Source organism: Coenobita brevimanus, chromosome 42, assembly GCF_032717465.1.
Source record: "Coenobita brevimanus isolate Jiangsu-jjx chromosome 42, ASM3271746v2, whole genome shotgun sequence".
Classification (NCBI taxonomy): domain Eukaryota; kingdom Metazoa; phylum Arthropoda; class Malacostraca; order Decapoda; family Coenobitidae; genus Coenobita; species Coenobita brevimanus.
The window spans coordinates 1,229,717-1,247,804 of record NC_136995.1 but is presented as its reverse complement, the minus strand read 5'-3'; the positions used below and the strand labels follow the sequence as shown (position 1 = coordinate 1,247,804).

The following is an 18,088-nucleotide window of genomic DNA, read 5'->3' as shown; positions in this document are numbered from 1 at the left end:
CAAAATAATGTCTTGTAATCGGCTGAATTCACAAACAAACTTACAATCAGTTCTTATGCATAGTGCCAAGTTGCCACTGCAGGACGGACAAGAAATGTAGCGATGAATTTTTCCACGTTTCCTGTCTCCTCTACTAAAACTGAGCTCTGTTACGAGGGAGGTGCTGGAGAGGGATGCCTTCATGTGGTGTCAGTGATGTAACCAGGTAGCCCAACTGCCTGATTATACAGACATACCTCAGTTACTTCCCTACTGCCTTAAAGGAAAATTGTGAACTGCAGGATGAGGGCAACTTTAGCCTGCAACCCACCATGTTCATGTTTCAGATGGGCCTGGGGTTGCAACTGCTACTGCTAAATATGAGAGAGATATTTATCATAGGCCATGTCTGTTTTTTGCAGGAAGAACAAAGAGAGGAGGGTACAAGATCCTTCCCTTATCAAGTTCTTTCTGTAAACTCGGACCACAAATCTGAGGTACGACATTGGATTGACTAGACAAAATATATTTGTGAATTACTGACACAACCGCCTCCACTTTAAGTACTACAGGGGTTGACGTGACGGAAGTCCTATGTGACACTAATGTATTTCTTGCTGATTCTCATTTTCTATGGTGGAACAAACCCATTATTGTATTCCGTTCATAGTATATGTAAAATGTAAACAAAAATATGATGATGCTTCATAAGACTCCCAACACACCACCCCCAGTAATACTTGAAAGTGGAGTTGACTGTACACCCCAAATTTGCCAATTCCCACCTATAACAGCTTTGACTTTGCATCCCTGTGAGGTTTGGAGGAAATGCCTATTGTCAACAGCCTTAGCATTCAAAACAGTGCAAATATTTATGTAACAGTGTACTTGAGCCTAGATTTTGTAATCTGTAGTGTATTTATGAAAATTAATTACTGTATTGTCGCTCTACTTATACAAGAACGTGAGAAAGTGTAGTAATTTAAGAATAAATCTATAAATTATTTTTTATTGAAATCCCCACAGTGACAAAATAGCATTGAAGGTAGGCTCCAAAATAATGTTGATTTTGAGTGTGTGGTATGTAAAGTACATACAGAAGGAGAGAGACAGGAAAGGATTAGTGTTGCTGGAGAGTCTCTTGAGTGTGTGGATGGGATTGTTATTTGGGGATCATGATTTATCCTGGTGGTGCAGGGTAAGGAGTGGTTGCTAGTTCAGGGAGTTGTTCCCCATACTGACATTGAGAGGGCTGCTTTCTGCCCTTGTACCAAGGGGTCCTTGTATGCAGCATGTGTTAGGACAGCAATGCTGTACAGAAGTGAGACATGGGCAGTGAAGAGGGATATTCATAGGCTCCAACATACAGAGATGAAAATGATCAGATGGATATGCAGTGAGTACTTGAATGGCAGGCCTAGTGTTGTTAGGATCGCAAATGAACAGTCGAGTGGAAGGATGGGTTTTGAATGTACAGTATTAGTCCTGTGATGAGAAGGGGTAGACAGAGGTAGTTTGGACATGTGAAGAGGATGAAGGATGACAGCTGGATTTTGATAAAGGAGTTGCTAGATGCAGATTGTAAATACCGGGGAGAAGGAGTTCATACAGACACCTCAGGAATAACAGTGAACAGGGAAGCTGGTACAGATCGGGCACTGGAGAGCTGCATTAGGTGGCCAAGGCCAATGTGTGCAGACATTCTGAAGCTTTCATAAATGAAACTGAAAAGGAGATCCCAGTCAGTCAATTGAGCCTATGGTTTTTCTTTAAAGGAATTCTTATTTTGGTGTTGGTCGTGGTACAGCTGGTGGACTAGAATCTAAAGCCAATACCAAAATCAGCTAATTACTTCCAGACAGCTGCTGGAAATTGTTGGAAGAGAAATTTAAGACATGGTATGTAATAAGATTTGTAAAGATGTGTGAGTCAGCTTGGACTTTGGCTCTATTGTGGTTGTTTTCTGCCTATGAGTGATGACTGTGTGTCCTTTTACCAAGTCTGCAGCTACCTTTCATTCAGTAACACCTTTCAGGGCAGTGGTACGGTAGCTATTATAGTCGGTTTGTTCTAATCTGACATACTTTTACTCTCTCGGATCAGTTGATGGCCAAATGTCAGACTGGAGATATTCCTACCTCATAACTAAGGCTTATCGAATTCCTTTTGACCAAAACTTAGTAGGTGAAAGCCATCCGACTGTAGGCTACCTCCCTCTGACTTTTTCACCCCTGGTCAGTATTAGGAACCATCCCAAGTCTATCAGTACCTATCCACCATACAATGATGTTGCAGATCCCCCCCGCCCAGGATCTAGATCCTGGGCGGAGGGTTAAGTTGACTGCTGTGATTTCTCCACTGAATGAAATCACCTCGTGCTAGCCTGAATAAATATTTTACTGTACCAGCAAGAAAGCGTTACTCTCACTATTGGGATTTTTCTCAGCTGAGTAATGTTGTCTGGAGTTTGCGTGAAATAAGAAAAAAAAAAGTGCATCAGCCACAGCGAAAGGGTTAAAAGGAACCCCTGTGCATATCCTGCCCATACTTTTGATCAGAGGAGCCCATGAGCAGAGGGAAGACAGACTACTGTATGTTAATAAGGATAATGAGTATGTGGCCTTGTTCACCGGGTGGATCAGTGAATTGGAAAGAGAGCCAACGATGGTGATGAACATTTTGATATCGCGTAATGTGGAGATTTTAAAGAAGGGAGAAATGGAAACAATGTGTGCCACGTTGAAAGTAAGAGTCAAAGAACTTTGCTTAAGTCCCCATATAGAATTAGTTAGGGTTTAGGTCAACAGCAGAGATAGGATAGCCGTGACGTTGCTGGGGAAGAAAGCAGACCCTTGGCCCCCACGGCTCCCCTCATTCGAAATTTTGAGTTATATTGTGTGTGCTCATAGCGCAGCAATGCACCCCACAGAAGAGAGCTTGGCCCCCTGTCTGTAGAAACTGGCTCCACCACTGCACGAGAGCAAGGTATGGTGTGTACGTACTCGTTTACACAACAGCCTCATTTGCCTTTGAAATACGTACTGTATTGCACCGAAAGTAGGAGGATGTACAGAGAAGAGTGTGCTATCAGTCGCCTCAAACAGTAGTCTCAGTGACGAAATGGTGAGGCTGAGGATGAGAGATCTATGCTTTTCAACAGAAAGGAAATTACTAGAAAGGCCTTAAATACTGCAAAAATCGAGTAGTTTCAGACAACGGTTCGTCCACGGGAAGGATACACACAAAATTTGTCATGAACTATTAGGCTATATGCACATACACATTCATAAGAATTCTCTCTCCCTCTAAATCAGGACGACTGGTGCGGCGTAATGGGCTGGGGATCGAGGGCACGAATCCCCAGGCGTTCCCCCATCCCCGTTGGACCTCACCCCGTCCATTTTACATCCACGTCTCCATATTGCACTGGTACGCTAATATACATCACATGGCTTCCTGCAGTATACAGATGCTGGACATAATTAGGCATGAACTATTGTGTCACGGGTCTAATCATAGGCCAAAGTGATAACGGATGTTTGTCAAAGTTTCCCCTCGATGTAAGTAAGAGACTTAGCAATGGGAAACTCAAGTCTGTGTACACTGTTCCACTGATATTACAATGATCTTTCTTGACTTTACATGTTCCCTGGACTAATTAACACCAACCTGGCATGATGCCGTAACTTAAGATAATGTGTGACTTCTGGAAATATTTCTTACACAGTACAGGAGCCTACTTACGCAACATGAAAGCGAAACCACGCAATCATGCATATACAGATGAAAAATGATTACCCGTAATAAGGTATTTTGATAGTTGCAGTGTTTCTAGATTGGTCCATCAACTTCACTTTTTACGGGCGAAGAACATATAAAATATCATGCTACACAGGTGAGTGTGAACTTCGGCTAGTGTGCGTCTGACTACCACCGAGTGTGGGTGTGTTGCTCTTCCCTCTGAACCTTCCACTGTATTGTTGCTTGGCTGTGAATTGTGGGCGCTCAAGACTCGCTTTATGAATTTACACTAAGTAAACGGAAAATTAGAATAACAAACTGGGGGGAAAAGCTTATTTCAGCCGCACTAATACGGGAAATAAGAAATATATAGGTAAACCCACGGATACGCAAGTGAAAGATCATTTCTGAGATAGAAGGATCAAGTATTTGTGCCTATGGTCAAAGTTGTATGAAAAGGAGATTGGCATTGTTATATAAACTGACAATACTTAAAATCCATCTATTGCATCAGAGAGGCAGCTGACGCGTAGGAATACAGTGAGAAAAAAAAAATGTACAACGTCCCCCGCGGGCCGAGCAGCATCATAAACAGAACCAGGAGAGGTGAGAGTTTGCCCAGTTTTCACCCTCATTTCCCATTTATTTGCCCATTTTATCCAGTGAAACATGCTGCATGAGGTAGATAAAGGCTTGGTGTCAATGCCTGGCTCCTTTTTCATTCCAGATTTGTGCCAGAAACTCGAATCTTTGGATCAAATAAGGGATTTGAAAAGGAAGAACTCGGTGACAGAGGACGCGGAACACATCGCGATGAGGTCAGTCCGCAAAACAAAGTAGAGCCATGTGTGTGTTTTAAATCCCTCAATCACTGGTTAAATCCCTCTAATTTGACCTTAACTGGTGCCTTTAATCAGTCTCTGGCAGGGCTTTGGTTATGTGGCTTTCAGAGTGACGAGGAATATCAGTTATTAGGCAAAGTCGTAATTAGAACCGTGGGAGTGAATGTGAAATGAATTTTCAGAGAACTTGTTTGCCTGGATGAAGTTCCCACAGATTTACCTTTTAATGTTTTCTTTAATTAGGTTGTTGTTGAGATTTGATTCTGCTGCTTTTAAACCGACGGGAAAGGCTCATTAGGGAGAGAGAAAGCCAGTGGAATGGATGTGCATGAAACCTATTGTGATGGCGGTATTATTTCATTTTCGCACAGTCACACCCTTCAGTTAGTTTATAGTACTGTAGTTAGGTTAGGTATCTGTTAGGGTAGTTAGGTATGATCAGTTTGGTTAGTTGTGGTTAGGTTAGGTTAGAAATAAAATCAGAATAATCTTGACTGTCCAAAAATGCAAATTTGCCATGATGGCTTTGGAGAGATTTATTATTATTAGGCTATTATTGGATGAGATATCTTCAAGGGAAGTGAAGTCAGTGAATGTGACAGTGAGGTTGGATGAGGGGGATATGAGTGTGTTCAAGTACTTGGGTAGTGTGATGAGTGAGGATGGAAGTTTGGAGGGTGAAGTGCTTGAAAGGGCACAACAAGGAAGAAAGGTTGCTGGTTCCTTGAAGTGAGCATGTAAGTGAAAAATTTACTACATGACAGTATTGTGATACCAACTCTAATGTATGGAAGTGAAGCTTGGACATTGTTGGAAGGACACAAGTCAAGAGGGAGAGCAGTGGAAATGAGTTATTTGAGAGGAGCCTGTGGAGTCACACGGAGAGACAGACTGACAAATGAGGATGTGAAAGAGCGATGTGGTGTGGATGTGAATGTGATGGGAATTGTTAGGAGAAACACATTGAGGTGGTTTGGCCATGTGAAGGGGATGGAGAATGAGAGACTGATGAGGAGAATGTATGTGAATGATTAAAATAAAATTATTTGAAACAGTGATTTAAAAAATGCTTTCAATCAGCAATTTTAGACACATTAAACATCACAAATATCAAAAACCCATAATTTCAGGTTTACCAAACAGAGTGTTAGTTTATTATATCATCTCTGCTTACACACGAGTTCAGTGCATGTCAGGTTTATGAACATTAAAGTAAGTACAGTATGGTACTAGAATGAGTGCATGGTGCATGATATATAGTTAATTATCATAGACTGATGCATTGTAACTTGTGTGGATGAATGCATTTAACTTGTGGATTATCATGAGATGGATTATCATGGACACGTGCAATATAACTTATGAGGATTATTGTAGACAGAAACTTTTGAGGATTATTGTGGACAGAAGCATTGTGACTTGTGTGGATGATTGTGGACAGAAGCATTATAATTTGTGTGGATTATGGACTGATGCTTGGTAACTTGCTTGGATTATTATGTGTGGATACCTTGTAGCATGCAAGGATTACTCTGGAAAGATTCATCATACAATGTCTTGATTATTGTGGACAGATTCATCATACCTTGTGTTGATTACTGTGGACAGATGCATTATAACGTGTGGATTATGAACGGATGCATCATAACTCACATACTTTAGTGCAGCTGTGCAGATTTTGTTGATTGAATGCAAGGTAACTATCACACAGGATGGGGGATGCATTTTGTAAGTGGCATTGAACAGATACTGTGATTGTTGAATTTGGCTCAGATTTTTTTTTTTTTTCCCCCACATAGCCCAGTGGTAGAGTAAAACAAAGCTACAGTTCTACATTCCTTTAACAGCACTTCTTCATGATTATCAGGCTGTTAGAGTAAAAAGGTCATAGCATACAGTTTGCAGTGGTCACGTTTGTACAGAGGCATAGTTGTAGCTTTAAGTACATCTGCTGTAGTCGATTTGTTTTCATTTGGTGGAACTAAACCAGTGCCATAACCTACACACAGAACCTGTATTATGTTGTGGTCAAATGAAATTTTGTGAGCCATAGTTGTGAGGTAGGAATGAGTCTCCTTGGTTACTAGTCAAATTGACCCAGCATTTTGACTACACCTGGCTATCAACCCAGCTGAAAGGAGTTAGGGATCTTTGTCTGGTTAAATGCATCATAGCAAATGGTTAGCTGCACATGAGCCTGTTAATGCTGCTTTTACCCTGACTTGGCCTGAAATTGCTCTCCCTATTGTGGAATTTGAGTTGTAGCAATAGATTAACACTAGAATGTGTTGCTAGTCACAAAGAACTGCTGTGGAAAGGGTGTAGAACCATGGTATTGTTTTTGTATCCCCTTGAGCTACATGGGATAAACTCCAAAATCTTGTAATCTGTGTTGGAACAGTAGATTAACATTGGAATATGTTGCTGTTCAGAAGGAAATTCGCTAGAAAGGATGTAGAGCTGGGGTACTTTAATGTCCTTTTCTCCCATTGAGCTCCGGGAAAAAAGCTTCAGAAGGATGGAAAAATGTGCTGAGTTGCGATGAAAGACCTAGGCTACAGCTCCATACACAACTGTACTACATTATTCTTCTTATATAATATCTATCTATCTATCTATAGCCTGACGCCCTAATCCTGCAAAGGGTGGCCGCAGACAAAACGCTTCCAAGTCACTCTGTCACCCACCATTTGACTACCCTCCCCCCAACTCACCCCCCCTCCCTCATATACCTCTCAACTCCATCCCTCCACCTCATCCTCGGTCTACCTCTCCCTCTCCCTCCCTCCACCTCATCTACATACACCCTCTTAGTCAATCTTTCATTCTCCATTCTCTCCTCATGTTCTTCTTATATAATATCAGTAATATATTTTTGTGCCTTATTTTTCTCTGTACTTTGGCATCAGTTTACCCATGATGAAGCCTTTTATTGTACTCTTAATGCGTGTGGTGTAGTGTACGGTATTCATCTTTTCATCTTCAAACTTGAATCCCTGTCAGAGAATTGTTAATTGCTGTTATAAAAAAGAAAAAAGAAAAGTGCCTGTAGATCATCACAATCGGCAAAAACTTCCGAGAGTTTCAGGGTCAGGTCAGGGGATTCTGCTGGGTGACTACCTGATAGGAAATTCCATGTGTTGTGAGAAGTAGCTGTTGATGCTGAGGGTTGAGGTGTGAGAGAGAGAATGAAAGAGACTCGAATGAGGTCATACAGTGTGACTTCAGGGATAAGGGACTGAATAAGGAGGCTGCTAGGGATCGAGCAACCGGGAGAACTGCTGTTAGATGACCAAGGCCGATGTATACAAGCATGTTGGAGTCTTTTAAATTAAACAAAACCCTAAAACTTGGTGCTGGTGAGAAATGGCTTCCTGTGGTGGCACTGAAGGGTGGCAGAACTGCTTGTCCTTCTGTCATTCCTCTTCTCCCCTTCTGCACTGAAGGGTGGCAGAACTGCTTGTCCTTCTGTCATTCCTCTCCTCCCCTTCTGCCTCCCCCCTCTCTCCTTTCCATCCCCTCCCTTTTCCCTTCTTTTTTCCAGTCTCTCTTCCTTCACCCATTCCTCCACATCTCATATGTTCCTTAGCAGTTTGATTTGTATATTTGCTACAGTACACCCAGATGTTCTCATGTCCTATATCTTGTTTGTGCTTTATTTTTTCATCATAGTTTGTAGTAGTAGTAGTAGTAGTAGCAGTGGTAAACAACAGCATCCTCAGGCTCATCTGAGTGTGAACCCAGTTAACTGCATGGCAAAGTTGTCTTTTTTTTTTTTTCACAATCCACCATCCTCATTTTGAGGGGGAGGGAGGGGATTGAGGGACGTAGTATAACCAGGCAGCTCCACTACCCAGTCATATTGGTGCCACCACAGGAAGGCATCCCTGTACAGCAGCATGGTCTGGGTACAATACAGACAGTGTGAGTGAGAATGGTATGGGAGAGAAGGGGCAATGAACTCCAGAGATTCACTAGGGAATAAGAATTAGCTGCCTTCCTGTGTTGCCAGGGAGTGATAAGGTGGCATCAGAGGCAGGACCTTGTTGATATAGGTTTTTCACTGTCACTTGGAGAGGGATGCCTTCATGTGGTAGCACTAATATTACTGGATGGTTCACCTGCCTGGTTATGCAAGCATCCCTCACCTACTTCCCTATCCCCCAAAAGGTGAATGGTAGACTGCAGGATAGGGACAGCTTCTGCCAGCAGTCCACTGGGTTCACATTTCATATGAATCTGGGACTATAACTACTATTACCCCTGTCAGTTTGGATGTTGGAGAGGCATGCCTCCATGCTTTGAGGATTTGGTTGCACAAGTTTCATAGTGATATACCGTAATCTTCACATTACACTTCAATATTTTTTTGGTTACTGATGCAAAATGTGAAGATTGTAAAGTGACATAAGTACCAGTGGTACAAAAGTGAATGAGGAGGTGCTACAAAGCCTCTAATGCTCTACACTTCAAGGATGTACATTTTGTATTATATACAGTTATGTCACAGAAGCATTAATGTATTTGCCATATTTAGAGTCAGAGATAGCAAGAACATGGGGAAATGTTGCCTGTTATTCTCATCAGGAAGCAAAACAATGTCATGTTTGGTAGTGGTGTGTGTGTGTGTGTGTGTGTGTGTGTGTGTGTGTGTCCTCTAGGCCACATGAAATAGTTTAGCTTCCAGAAAAAAAAAGAAGAGGCATGATCTTACCGAAGAAGTTACTGGGGGATATTTGTAGCTTTGCATGGAAAGGTTTGTGTAAGCTGAATAGAACCATCTGGCAGCAGAAGGAATAAAACATAAAAGATGTCATTTTGTTATTGTGGTCAAAGAAACGCTTGATATAATAGAGATGTATCGTACTGTATCTGCCTTCCCTTGGTCTAGATTTTTGTCCCTTTTCTGCTTTCAGTATTTCATGTACCTCAGGGGTGATCCTTTCCATAGCACTTCTTCATGAATAGTGCCTTATCCTAGTGTTTAACTTTTGTTCCAGCTCAGCATTCCAGACAGAAATGGCAGTTTTGGGCCAAGTTTGAGTAAAAATAGTATAGCCACACTGTAACAAAAGTTACTGCTGTGCTGTACTGTAAATGCCTTCAGTGGTACATTTCATATTTTTCTTGCTATCTTTAGACATACCAGTACTATGAGCATCTTGGGAGAGAATTTAGAAACAGAGGGGGTAAATGTGGTCTTCAACAACCCTTCAGATACAAGAGATTTGGCGCGTTACTGATCTTACTTTTCCTTGACCTAAATTTGTCATTTTTCCACCTTGAATGCAGAGCTGTATTAATTGGCTGATACTATAATATGATGCTAGTCACAAAGAAGTGTTGTGGAGGATGTTGAGCTGTTAACTCTTTCAGCCACTGAGATGCATGCAATGAGCTGCAAAAGGATGAAAATCTGGGCCAAGTTAAGGAGAAAGTATTATAGCAAGATATGATGACATTTTTGTATTTTTTGCCTTCTTGGTGATCATATTCAGGTGAGGAGTAACCCTGATCATGAATGAGTTATTAAAGACTGTATCTAACCCCTCCACCTCAAAAAGTCGTCTGATTTACTGATGATACAATTGTCAGGTAGCAAGTCCCCTTATCACTTATACTGCACACTGACGTTGCCCCAAACCATCAGTTCACCATTTTCTTTCAAGGGCATTGGAAGGGAGTTCATGGATGTTTAACCCAGCAGTGGAGTTGCCAGGTTATATTGATGCCACCACTTTGATGGCGTCCCATTTTATTTCCGTAGTGAGGTGCAACAAGCAAAATAAACCACTGAAGAAGAAATGTTTGGCAATCTCCTAAGCCTGTGAGAACATGGCCCTTTGACCTTACTACTAGTATACCAGCAGTGTTTTTGTTGTAACCGAGTAAAACTCACCAACTCCTTTCAGCTCATTTGATTGCCGAGTGTAGCCAGATTGGAGGGATGATTTGAGTAGTAACAAAGATCACTCATTCCTGGTGTTTAACTAAGGTGTGTTGAACTTCATGCAGCCATAGCTCAAAATTCAAGTTGTGGGAGTGGCCTTGTTCTGTCAAATGAAAACAAACTGGCTATAGTTGTTTCACTTTGTCGTAGATTGTTATTGTTTTGCGGCTTATTTCACACGAGAAGACAATGCTGTGGCTGTGTATCTTTTTTTTGTAGCACTTCATGATTAGCATCATATGCTGCTAGTAGACTCACAATTATTCAGCATAATTCAGCCAAGTCCTACGTCAAATAAAGTGAAACACCGGATATTGCATAGTATCCCCTTATTGGCTCAACATTCAGCATCGGGCGAGATATTGTGTTACCATCTGTCTCGACCCTCAATCCTAAAAATTTTCCCGTGAGTAAATGATGAAAACTAAGTATAAAATACATTACAGTGATAATACAGTACAGCAATACAGTAGTACATAGTGTACTACTGTACGTGCACACCAAGTGTTGGCATCGATGAAGGGTAGAGTTGTACACCATTCACCATGCGCCGTTGTAATTTGAGGATCACAGCAGAGCACTAGGACACAAGCACTGACAGGCCATAAGTTTCGCACCAACTAGAGCATAGGACGCCACAGTAGTTACAGCACTAGGGTTTTGCGGCTGCATGGTCAGAAGAGCAGAGCGTACAGACACGTCTTTAGCATACAAGATCCACAGGCGAGACTGAGAGCGCTGCAGGATGCTCGGCTCACTGGGTGAACCACTCCCATGACAGATTCTGATTGGTTGTTGCATTTTGGAGTTTTCCCAGGTGCAGGTTGGCTACCGCTTACGAGCCACTTGATACTCCTCAGCGCCAAATACTGCATAGAACTGTCTGTTACATCCCATTTTGGCGCTGCATGTTGCATAATTTCACCAGATGTTGCTTTAATAGAGCTGAGCCAGCAGCGCTGGAGATTGCAATGATGGATGATTGAGAGTTTACAGTATTAACATGTTGTTACACCTCAGCAATGATGGAGAGATGGCGGTTTTATATCAGATTAAAGCGAAAAGAGTTCAGCGATTCTCGTGTTAATCTGTTGTTACACCTCAGCATGGTGCTGGAGAGGGACATGTTCAGGTATTTGCACTGTTATGATCAGGCTGTGGAGCTAAAGCTGCCTGGTTATGCTGTACAAATACCCTTCAGCTCCTTCCCTATCTCCCAGGAGGAGGTTGGTGGACTGCAGGAAGAGGACAACTTCAGCCTGCAGTGCACTGGGTTGATATTTCAGATGAACCTAGATTAAAAGTACTGTACTGCTGCTACTACAGTTGTGCATTCAAGATGTACAGAGGGCAGTTGTAGCTGTGCCAAGTTAAAGTGAAAAGAGTGTAATGATCTTTTTGTTTGTGTCTACAGCTCTCCGCGGCCCGTTTTCCAGGCAGTAGGCGGGGGCGGGAAGTCTGGGCGCTCCACCAATGGTCGCACACCACCGCAGGATGTCATTACACCACAGCACGAGGAGCTCATACGCTTCTTCAATGAGTGTGAGTACTCTTGGCATTTACCAGTATATTTTTTTCTGGCAAGTTGAAATATTCCTGTACGTTATTTACCCAGTACGTCAGAAATGAAAAGACATTGAAAAGGTACAAGGAGCACATATGCTTTTTCATTGAGTTTGGGTACTCTTGGCATGTGTTCTTATCAGGTGAGGAAGCTTCCAGGCATTTCTACCTTATTTATTTATATATATGGCACACTGAAGTATTCCCATACATTACTTGCCCAGTCTGTGTCAGTATTAAAAAGATATTAACAAGATACGTGAATCTCATGCCTCTTCAACAAGTGTACTTACCTATTCCTTCTTACCTGTGATCTCAGAGGGTATAGTAATTTCAGATCAACCCTGCCTTCTGATTTTTGTATAAGGTACAGGTGGTCCCGGACTTACAATTGGGTAATGTTCTGAGAAACTGTGCACAAGTGGATTATTTTGTAAGTCGAAAATACATTTAATACACCCATGCAACCGAAAATCATAAAATACCCAAGCCTACCAAGCATTTTAAATGGCTTTATTAATAGAGCCAAGTCAGCAGTGCTGGATATCCTGTTGGGCCGGATACTGTTCATCATCATCATCATTATCATCATCCGGGGCTCCTTTCCCATCCTAGGCCAGGGTGAGGAGTAGGCCTAGCAATGTCCAGACAGCCCAAATTTGCCCAATCCAATGGGCCATGCTTCCATTCACTCATCATTCAACCCCCCAGAATCCTGGCACTGTCAGATATGCCAAAGGATAATTGAGAGTTTACCATATTCCTTTATGATATTTACCCAGTTGTTTAGTTTCATTTTGTAAAGGTTTCAGCATGCTTGCATGCATTGACCTTGGTGTTAATCTAGTGCTGAAGTTCAGCATTGAAGATGGAGAGGTGGCAGTTTTAGACCAAGTAAGAATGAAAAGAGTACAGTATAACAGCCTATTTATTGCTCATTGTAGTACAGTTGCCAGCTGTGTGGCTAGAGTGAGGAGTGGTTGGAAGAATTTCAGGGAGCTGTTGCCTCTCCTGACATTGAGAGGGCTCTCCCTCCATGCTAAAGGATTTTTGTATGTGGCATGTGTTAGGAGTGCAATGCTGTACGGTAGTGGACCTAGGCAGTAAAGGAAGAGGATGTTCGCTGGCTCAGACATACAGAAATGGCAATGATTAGGTGCATGTGCAGTGCGTTCTTGAATGTGAGGCCTTGGGGGACCAGGTTTATGATGGAAGAGTTAAGAAGTAGAATGGAACTTGAGTTTATTGGTGTTGTGGTGAGGAGGGATAGACTGAGATGGTTGGGCATGTGGAGAGGATGGAGGATGACAGTTGGGTACAGAAAGTGAGAAGTGTTAATGTTAGAGGGAGGGTTGTGAGAGGTAGGCCCCAAAAGACCTGGGATTAGGTAATTGAGTGTGACCTCAGGGATAAGGGACTGAATAGGGAGGCTGCCAGAGATCGAACAGTGGAGGGCTGCCATTAGGTGACCAATGCCGACACATACAAGCATGTTGGAGCCTTTACAACTGAAATGAACGCCATAACACTGAATACATAATTCACCTCATGCATCTCACACGCCACACACTATCTCCCCTGCTATGTAGGTCCCACACCAGTCTATCTATCTATTGCCAGACACCATAATCCTGTAAGGGGTGGCCATTTGACTTTGAGTTATTTGTTTTACAGAGAGGGGCACTAACCCTCCACCAACCCACAAGTTGACACGTAGGGAGCACGTATGGTTTGGTTATATGGTTACCACTCAGCGTTGTAAATGGTTTCTTGGCTTACAGGAAACCATTTGGCCAGTCTTTCAATGTAAAGCCACCTGTAAAGGAAAGAAAAGCAATAAGAAGTGACAGGAAAGATGGGAGAAATAGGAAGAGAGGAGGGCAGGCACAGAAGAAGAATGATAAATGCTAAGGAAGAAGTAGGCAGCACTACATCAAGTGGGTGGGTGATGGTCACCACCACCTACCACAAACACCATAGTACTGTTCTTTAAAGCTTTCTCAGACATTGCACTCAACGCACTTAATTCACCTCATGCATCTCAGTTGCAACACACCAAACCCATCTCATGACCATCACACCTGTCACTGTCGCATCACAACTCACTTCATGCACCTCACCTGCAGTCACCTTGTAGTCCATCATTCTCCATTCAGGGACAGAGGTTCTTACGTCCATTTAGGGGCAGATTTTTACACTTAGTGGCAAGAAATCTAGCTCTTTTCTATAGATTTCTTTGAAGATTTAGCAATATTCTGAAGATTGTAGCCATCTTACTTTTTCTTTTATTTATTTTTTTATTTGTATTTAGCAAACTGATGGATAAGATCATGTTATTTAAGCTGAAAAGGATAAATGTGCAACTCAGGTTGAATGAGCTCCAGTTACGTACCATATTCAAATTCACACAGATTTTGAGAAATGTTTATGAAGCATTTCTAAACCACAAAAACAGGGACATGAGTGCAATAAAAATTTTAACTTTACATTCTGGTTGTATTTAAGAGCAAGTGATATTTGTGAAGTTGACTTTATTAACGAATGGCTGTATTATGAGTGACAGGAGTACTGTAGCACCTTCCTTGTGCTAAGACACTATTGTTGGTAAAGGCTCCAACATGCTTCCATGCTTCAGCCTTAGTCACCTAATGGCAGCTCTCCATGTTGCCCAATCTCTAGCAGCCTGTCTACTCAGTTCCTTATCACTGAGGTCACGCTGTATAAACTCGTCCCAATAATATTTTTAGTTTGCCTCTCACTACTCTACCCTCATCCTTCATACCTCATCTCTTACATTCCACATCCTCCATTCTCCACATGCCCAATTCATCTCAGTCTGCCCCGTTTCATCACAGGACTAAAACATTCAAGTCCCATTTTTCTCACTTCATCCATGGTCCTAAACTCCCAGGCATGGCATTCAAGGACTTACTACACATCCATCTGATCATTCTCTTGTCTGTATGTTTGAGCTTATGAAAATCCTCCTTCACTATCCAAGTCTCACCACCATACAGCATTACTGTCCAAACACATGCCGCATACAAGGACCCCTTGGTGAGGAGGGAGAGTCTTGAACTTCTTCCAGCCACTCCTTAGTCCTTATCCTTGCTACCAAGCTTGCCACAGCCCCACTGCCAGCACATTATGTCCCCCATATATCAAAACACACACAAGAGATTCTCCAGCAAGATTACAGTAACCTTTCCCACTTCTGCTTCCGTATGCTCACCCAGACACATCACACACACATTGTCTTATAGTTGGCCTCTAATATCACCACATCTCTTATGCACCCGCTTATCACAAACAGTGCACAAGGTGGAGCTACTTCCCACACCCATGTGGCAAACTGCACATGGCCACACTCCCTCAACTTCAACAGTACCACCACTAGCCCTAGATCACCATCAATTTGTTTAATCAACCTTTGTAGTCAAATCCATGTACCCACTTCCTAAAGAGTTGTTAGGAAATCTCACAAGCCACATACAAGATGGCTGTAAGCCTTGTTGTCGAGGCCAGTAACTTGGACGTGTTGAGAATGACACCTTTGCTGGACAGAATTTAGCAGGCCCGTTATACAATTCCAACTTACCATACTCCCTATCCATGAAAGGAGAATTGTGGATTGCAGATTGAGGGCAGCTTTGAGCCTGCAGTCCAATGGGTTCATATATAGACAAACTTGATGCCACAACAACAACAACACAACAGCAAGAACTTGACCTACAGAATTTCTGCATCTGCTGCCGACAAGTGTGCCATAAATAGCCATTTTGAATGTGGTATTTCTGACACATTACCCTTCTTAGATGTAAATACTGAGGATTTAAGTGTGGTTGGTTGGGCTTCATCTGAGGGAACTGATCCACTCCCACAATTTGAGGGCTAAGGTGTGGATGCATTAAATTTAAGGATCCTTTGGTGTGATTACTAGTTAAAGCAACACACCTGTCTGGCTACACCTGGCCATCATTCATGCTGAAAGGCGTTAGGGATCTTATTCAGGTTCAGTGAATATTTTGATATTCTCATGCAGTAGTAGTAGTAGTAATTATAGCACAGCAGTAGTAATAGTAGTAGTAGTAATTATAATAACAGTAGTAGTAGTGGTAATTATAATAGAAGTACCGGTAATAGTAGTAGTTGCAGTCCCAGGCACATCTGAACCTGGACCCAGTGGATTGCAGGCTAAAGTTGCCCTTCTTGTGCAGTCCACCATCATCCCTGGGGGGAATAGGCAGAGAGTTGAGGGACGTTTGTATAGCAGGGCAAGTCCACTGCCAGTCATATTGGTGCCACCAGATGAAGGAGTCCAATTGTATCGCCTGCTGTGGTAATGAACAGAAGGTTAATGTGTGTGTGTGTGTGTGTGTGAGAGAAACTGGTATAGTGATGCTGGTCTAGGGTACAGGGTGGCTGATCTAGTTTTTATAGAGAGAGGGAGAGAGCTAGTGTTTATAGCAGCTGAGGTACTGGAGAGGGACGCCTTCCTGTGGTGGCACTAACATAACCATTCAGCTTCACTGCCTGCTTATACAACAAGTCCCTCAATTCCTTGCCCCTCAAAAGCATGATGGTGGACTATACAAGGGCACCGTAAGCCTGCAGTGCAATTCGTTCACTGAATCAGCAAGAAGGCGAAAGCTAAAAGTGTTTGCTGTTATCGTTCAAGGTTAGATAGTGAAGCAGAGAGAGAGAGAGAGAGAGAGAGAGAGAGAGAGATTTGGCTGGGGACATTACTGGGTGAAGAAGGAGAGAGAGTGTGTGTGTGTGTGTGTGTGTGTGTGTGTTGGCTTGTGACGTTATTGGGTGGTTGCTCTCAAGGTCTGTTTACAATCACTGACTACCATATGTTTGCACACTCGGTGGAGAAAACTTGTATACAACGGATTTGATGTTTGAAGCACCTTGTAGGACACGGTAAAAAATTCTGATATCCATTACCCCCTGCTAGGAGTCAGGATTCCTAGGGCTTGATTGGTGATGAAATGAGTGTTAGGCCCATTTTATTTCATTGTATATATTTTTTTTCTTGCCTCTACCGCACCCCATCTTTAGGTAGGAAAAGAAGTAAGGATGATGATGATGATGATAATGATGATAATAATGATGATGCAGGGTGTAGGAGTCTGAGGGTATAGGTAGGTAGGAAGGTAAATGGGTAGATAGATATAAAATTGATATATAGGTAGGCAGACAGGAAGACAGACAGGCATAGTGGTAGATAGAGAGGTAGGTAGGTAGGTGTACAGGGAGACAGGTAGATAGGGATACAGGTGGACAGGTATACTGGTAGATAGAACTGGGTATACTAGTAGATTGGTAGGCAATATGATAAGCATAGTGGTAGATACCGAAGCTGGCATATGGGTAGATGAATAGGTAGGCAGGGGTACAGTAGATATAGTAGGTAGGTATACAGATAGAGAGGCAGGTATGCAGGTAGATAGAAAGGTAAACTGGCAGGTAGGCAAGGAGAGAGAGGGAGAGGATGAATATTCAGTCTATGCAGGTAGATAGAAAGGTAAGCTGGCAGGTAGGCAAGGAGAGAGAGAGAGAGAGAGAGAGAGAGAGGATGAATATTCAGTCTATGCAGGTAGATAGAAAGGTAAGCTGGCAGGTAGGCAAGGAGAGAGAGAGAGAGAGAGAGGATGAATATTCCAGCCACCTCAGCCTTGCCAAGTTGAGCCTAAATAACCAGGTAGAGACGCATTAATCCTGTTGGTCATTTATTATTAACATTTATTTTGTATTTTGCCATGTATTATTTGTCATTTATTTATATTTCGAGTTATTTATTACTTCTCCATTTTGTATCTTGCCATTTATTGTTTATTTGTCATTGATTTTTTGAGTCATTTATTCCTTTTGTCGTATTTTATTTTGTGTTGACATTGAGCCGTGAAAGCACCAGAGCTCAAGCCCATTCATATATTATTTTTAGCCATTTATATTTTTCAGTCATCTCCAGAGACTTGTCTTATTAGTAGAGTGTTTATTTATTTAC

At 42.3% G+C, this 18,088-nt stretch overlaps 1 protein-coding gene across 1 annotated transcript in view; it reads left to right on the top strand.

The window, feature by feature from the left end:
• The first annotated feature begins 4,274 nt into the window (after nt 1–4,274).
• The window catches only part of LOC145397625 (mapk-regulated corepressor-interacting protein 1), a 37,751-nt gene continuing 23,937 nt past the window's right edge, over nt 4,275–18,088 (top strand). The window contains exons 1-3 of the mRNA XM_080270665.1: nt 4,275–4,326; nt 4,448–4,538; nt 11,927–12,054. Of these exons, the coding sequence (XP_080126791.1) occupies nt 4,275–4,326; nt 4,448–4,538; nt 11,927–12,054 (271 nt within the window). The remainder of the gene's footprint in view (nt 4,327–4,447; nt 4,539–11,926; nt 12,055–18,088) is intronic.